The 5,165-nt window shown below is 32.6% G+C and overlaps 1 protein-coding gene across 1 annotated transcript; it reads right to left on the bottom strand.

Annotated features, from left to right (window-relative positions):
* Positions 1 to 284: 284 nt before the first annotated feature.
* On the bottom strand, positions 285 to 3,330 carry LOC145069408 (protein NRT1/ PTR FAMILY 2.13-like). Its single transcript, XM_079016333.1, has 4 exons — positions 3,057 to 3,330; positions 2,511 to 2,728; positions 1,275 to 1,855; positions 285 to 1,198 (listed from the first exon to the last, which is right to left on the bottom strand). The coding sequence occupies exons 1-4, from the start codon at positions 3,196 to 3,198 to the stop codon at positions 319 to 321; spliced, it is 1,821 nt and encodes a 606-aa protein (XP_078872459.1). The 5' UTR covers positions 3,199 to 3,330; the 3' UTR covers positions 285 to 318.
* Positions 3,331 to 5,165: the final 1,835 nt, after the last annotated feature.

The following is a 5,165-nucleotide window of genomic DNA, read 5'->3' as shown; positions in this document are numbered from 1 at the left end:
ACTCCCATCTTTGATCTTCTTCGGTTAAATATGTCTAGTAACATGTTAGAAACAATATTCATGGTTTGAGACTTTCAGGCACGTCACCTACCCAATAATAAACGTAACGTGGAATAAGCGGTGTTCCATCTGAAAAGCAATTTGTTGGGATACGTTAATACCGTATGAGGCTGTATTGTATACAACCTTTAAGTATTTTCCAATATTGAAATGATAAAACTAAACTATAAAATACAACTATTGGTGAATAATTTACAAATTAATTATGTGCCGACATCATTAGATTTGATCATTCAACTAATAGAAACTGATCATATATCAATTAGTCTTGATACAATTTAACTCTACATCAATCTGTGATTCACATTCGATGGCTTCCATCTTGCTCTTGTACTGGTATCGATTAGCCACTACTAAAAAGTAAACCATGTTTACAACTCCAAGTCCAACTATCACATAATAAAAATAATCGACCCTTCCTTCATTGATATTCTTTGTTAACCAATCCGGTCGACCATTTTTCCCGGTGACCTTATGAATGATCATCACCAACGCACCACTGGCATAACTCGACATACCAATCACCACAAAAAACATCGAATTCGCAAAACTTTTCATGTTTTCAGGGAATTCCTTGTAGAAAAACTCGATTTGACCAAGAATACCGAATGCTTCTGCAAACCCCATTAAAACGAGTTGTGGGGTAAGCCACAAGACAGATAAGGGCGCAACCCCATCAGGTTTGTTGTGGCTAGTGGCTGAGTCCCTTCTCATTTTCTCAACCATTGCCGCAACCACCATTGATGAAATTGAGAATACAATGCCGATTCCGATTCTTTGGAGGAGTGTGATTCCAGTCTCGATTTTCGTGATTTTTCTAAGTGATGGTACAAGGATACGATCGTAGAACGGGAGCCATATACCGATTGTTATCATGGAAATGACTGCAAGCGAGCCCGGTGGGATTTGAAAATGTGGACCGAGATGTCGATCCATTTTTAGGGCTTGTGATATTGTGAATGTCCCTTGTTGACCTATCGAGATGAAACAAATGATACCAGAAACTAAAATCGGGATTACTTTGAGTAAGCATTTCACTTCTTCGATTTGTTGAACGCTTGCTAATCTCCATGGGCTAATTCGAGAACCATCTGATGTAATTTCACCATCCAATATGATAGCAGCTTTGTTCAAAAACCTATAGACAATTAGACATATGAAAACTGTAGTAAATCGTTTGACATGCATAGGCAGCTATAATAACAATAAATCACCTGAATTGATTGGTAAAAGGTAGATTTGGTACATCATACGCTCCCTTTGACCGAGGGTTATGAAATTTGACCTCGGTCACATTCTCATTGGCTTTAGGAAGCTTGAGCTTGCGTTTCTTGAAAGCAGCGACAAAAGCTTGAAGGATCCCAGACATAATACTTCCCTCGGGTTTGACATAAACATACATCTTAGTACCCACAAAATATAGCACAATGGAGCACACCATGAGGAAGGTTGGGATGGTGAACCCCCAAAACCAACTCACTTGATCTTGGATGTAGACCACAAGGGTCAAAGCAATGAGCAAAATGATAGTGAAAGTGGTGTAGTACCAATTGAAGAAGCTATTGATCCCCTTTTTACCTTCATCAGTGGTTGGGTCAAATTGGTCCACACCAAAGGGTAGGCTGCATGGTCTTATCCCACCTGACCCTATGGTTAGGAACCCCAAGGCTAGGACCAGGACACCCATGTGGACCGTGGTTGGACCCTGGCACTGGTTGAGTTGGGCTTGTTGATGGGTGCATGGAGGTGGGTGTAAGCTTGGTATAGCCACTATTAGGGTCAACATCACCATTCCCTGTTGACCATCGCAATAAAAATTATCAAAATTTGCACGTATATGATTTTTTATTGCATGTTAAATATCGTTACAAAAACACTAATCCCACGCTTTGATTTGGAATATAATATGCAAGTAAAAAGCATGAAACCTAAAATTTCATTTTATATTTAGACCAAATTGTTTAAGATAAACTTAGAATTGGTAAACTAGGCGTAGATTTAAGTGGAATCCGTAGACAAAAAAAATAAGTTATTGAAGAAATATAAAATGTGATAATGAAACGTCTATTTTTAAGGCACGATAGAGTAAAGGTGTTTTGATTTTATATTAAAACATAAAAGTAAAATATAAGAAAATAACTTAGTAATTGTATTTTTGATATTTATATTTATTGTTGAGGGTGGGGTGGGGCCTTGATATAAATGTATACTGCCCCGTCTCTATCTTTTGATCGGTAGCTATTGATATGCGTGTCGGGCTAAAATAAATAGACAGTAAATATTGCATGATCTCAGGGATTTATTGTTTAATTTAATGATATGACAACGTTAGTTGAACGAAAATAATAAAAGTAAAATATTTTCGATGGACACAATCACACAAAGTTTGTGAAAAGACAAAACTGCCATGCATGTATGTAAAATTGTGAACAGGAAGGATCAAAACGTACGATAAGAGAAGCAAAGGAAGCGAAAGCGATGACCCAAAACTTTCCGATGTGTGCATCAGAGATATAGGCGCCGATGAGAGGGGCAAAATTGCCAATTCCAGACCAAATATATATCAAATATGATGATGATACTTGAGTCATGTGAAAAACAGTCATTAAAAACACTGTAAAGTTTGCTAATAACCCGATTGTTGCCAACCTCTCAAATGACTCCATTCCTGCACAATTATTTCACGAAATAACAATTAAGATACACTTAAGAATTAATGGTTATGTAATATGATCCTGAACAATTTCTATTTGTATATAGTGATGTAAAGAATATAAGTTAGAGATCATTTCATAGTATTTGCAAGCACTAACTAACATAACTTTCGGTAAATAGCAAAATATGAATTTCATTTGTCAAATTTGGTCTTACCCCTGAAAATAGCTTAATCTTACAAAATTTAGTTCTTTCTTTTGTAAACATAAGATCAAATATGATTATTAAAAAGTCAAAAGCATAAATGGATATTTAACCTAATTGTTTTTGTTTCTTGTTACCTAGTACATAAGGCATGGACTTCCAGCCACCTGGCTTTCGTTCGCCAGATTTTGATTGCAGTGATGATGGTGGAGAGTGGTGATCAAGGGCTTTTCTGACATCATTTTCCGGCATTGGTGATGAGGATGATGGTGAAGGCATTGATCAAGAAGAAGAAGAAAGATTTACAAAGTAATCTTGTAGTTCGCCACTTATTTATACTTGATTAATGATAGCACATGATAGAGTTGGGTGGATGATTGGTGTTTTGTCTTCAACTTCCATTGAAGCTTTTCAACATATTAGTTTGGAATATATAATAGTAGATATATTGTAATGAATATAATATTAGAGATATACATATTTTTATAATAAATGTATATATTATAATCGTATAATAATAAATGCATTGTAATAGATAGATGGGTTGATATTTGATAATAGAAATTTAAAAGTATTTGTGTATGCTTAAATTACCGTATTAAAATGATTTTTCTCGTTCTAGTTTTTGCCTAAAAGACCACGAAAAGAAATGTTGTTTGGTCTCTTTGATTAGTACGTTACTGTATCGGACCTAATCATATGGAAGGCATGACCATATTATCGATTAAAATTCAATTGTTCTATATTTGTATCATAATAATGTGTTTATTAGATAATCCAAATGAAAAGTAATTCTAATTTACAACAAAGGACGCTAATGGTGTTTTTTAGGGTGTCCTCCACTAGACACTTTCTTGATTGGTACATTCAAATCTTTTGTTTTCATAAAACTTTGGAGATGTTTGGGATTGTGTTATAATATATATATATATATATATATATATATATATATATATATATATATATATATATATATATATATATATATATATATATATATATATATATTAAAAATGTTTATTAGTTTATGTGGTAGTAAAATAAGATTTTTTTAAAGGTGTTTAAATTATTTTATGTGTTAAAGCTATAAGTTATTTTTTTTTAGTAAAAAAGATGTTTGGGATTGTTATATATATATATATATATATATATATATATATATATATATATATATATATATATATATATATATATATATATATATATATATTAAAATGTTTATTAGTTTATGTGCTAGTAGTAAAATAAGATTTTTTTAAAGGTGTTTAAATTATTTTATGTATTGTTATAAAGCTATAAGTTATCTTTTTAGTGTTTCACAGTAAAATAACTAAAAAAAAAAGATGACCCGAAAGAAAAGAAAATGTGAGTTTCATATAAAGAGTTTAAAAAGTTAGAAATAAACGACTTATTAAAAACTTCCATTTATTGAGAAATTATTTTAAAGAAACCAATTTGAAGGTTGAAAATGTTTTAAACCGGTAACAAAGCTATATTAAAAATATGTTCAAATAGATATTATAATTGTCATTTGCGACTTGCACAATTTGGAAACGATAAATTACAACTCCATTTGTAATATTTTCTAGAACTAAGACCGTAGGGCTCCCTAAGTAGCTCAAACCATAACCTATAGTTTGCTTGAGATACTTAAACACTCTATTTACCGTTTGCCAATGTTGAGCACTTGGATTACTAGTATACTTACTCAACTTACCCACAACAAAAGCAATATCAGGTCTAGTACTTGTCATGACATACATCAAGCTACCAATAGCCTTAGAGTATTCCAATTGTGAAATGGAAACATCATTATTTGACATTAATTTCACACTTGGATCCATAGGAATACTAACAGGAGAACAATCGGTAAGATTAAACCGCTTGAGAATTTTCTCAATATAATGACTTTGAGTCATTACCAATCCTTTGTTCATCTTCTTAATTCTTATTCCAAGAATTACATCAGCATCTCTTAAATCTTTCATGGAAAACTTGGATGATAACAATTTCTTTGTTTCATCCACTTGATTTTGGTCGGTACCAAAAATCAACATGTCATCTACATATAAACAAAAGATCACTCCAGCTCTAGTAGCATCATCAAATCTACTATAAACACGTTTGTCACATTGGTTTGTCTTGAAACCAAAAGACAAAATCACCTCAACAAAATTTTGATGTCATTGTTTAGGTGCTTGTTTCAGCGCATACAAAGATTTGACAAGTTTACAAACCATATGCTC

This window comes from Lactuca serriola, chromosome 8, assembly GCF_051521515.1.
Source record: "Lactuca serriola cultivar US96UC23 chromosome 8, Lser_US96UC23_V15, whole genome shotgun sequence".
In the NCBI taxonomy this organism is placed as follows: Eukaryota; Viridiplantae; Streptophyta; class Magnoliopsida; order Asterales; family Asteraceae; genus Lactuca; species Lactuca serriola.
The sequence above is the reverse complement of the archived record's forward strand: the minus strand, read 5'-3'. Positions and strand labels throughout refer to the sequence as shown.

Excerpts from the sequence above, each read along its gene's own strand:
- LOC145069408 (XM_079016333.1), bottom strand. The coding sequence starts at position 3,198 with ATGCCTTCACCATCATCCTCATCACCAATGCCGGAAAATGATGTCAGA. Across the intron at positions 2,729-3,056 it reads GTCCATGCCTTATGTACTAG|GAATGGAGTCATTTGAGAGG; the intron begins GTAACAAGAAAC and ends ATAATTGTGCAG. Across the intron at positions 1,199-1,274 it reads CCTTTTACCAATCAATTCAG|GTTTTTGAACAAAGCTGCTA; the intron begins GTGATTTATTGT and ends AATTGTCTATAG.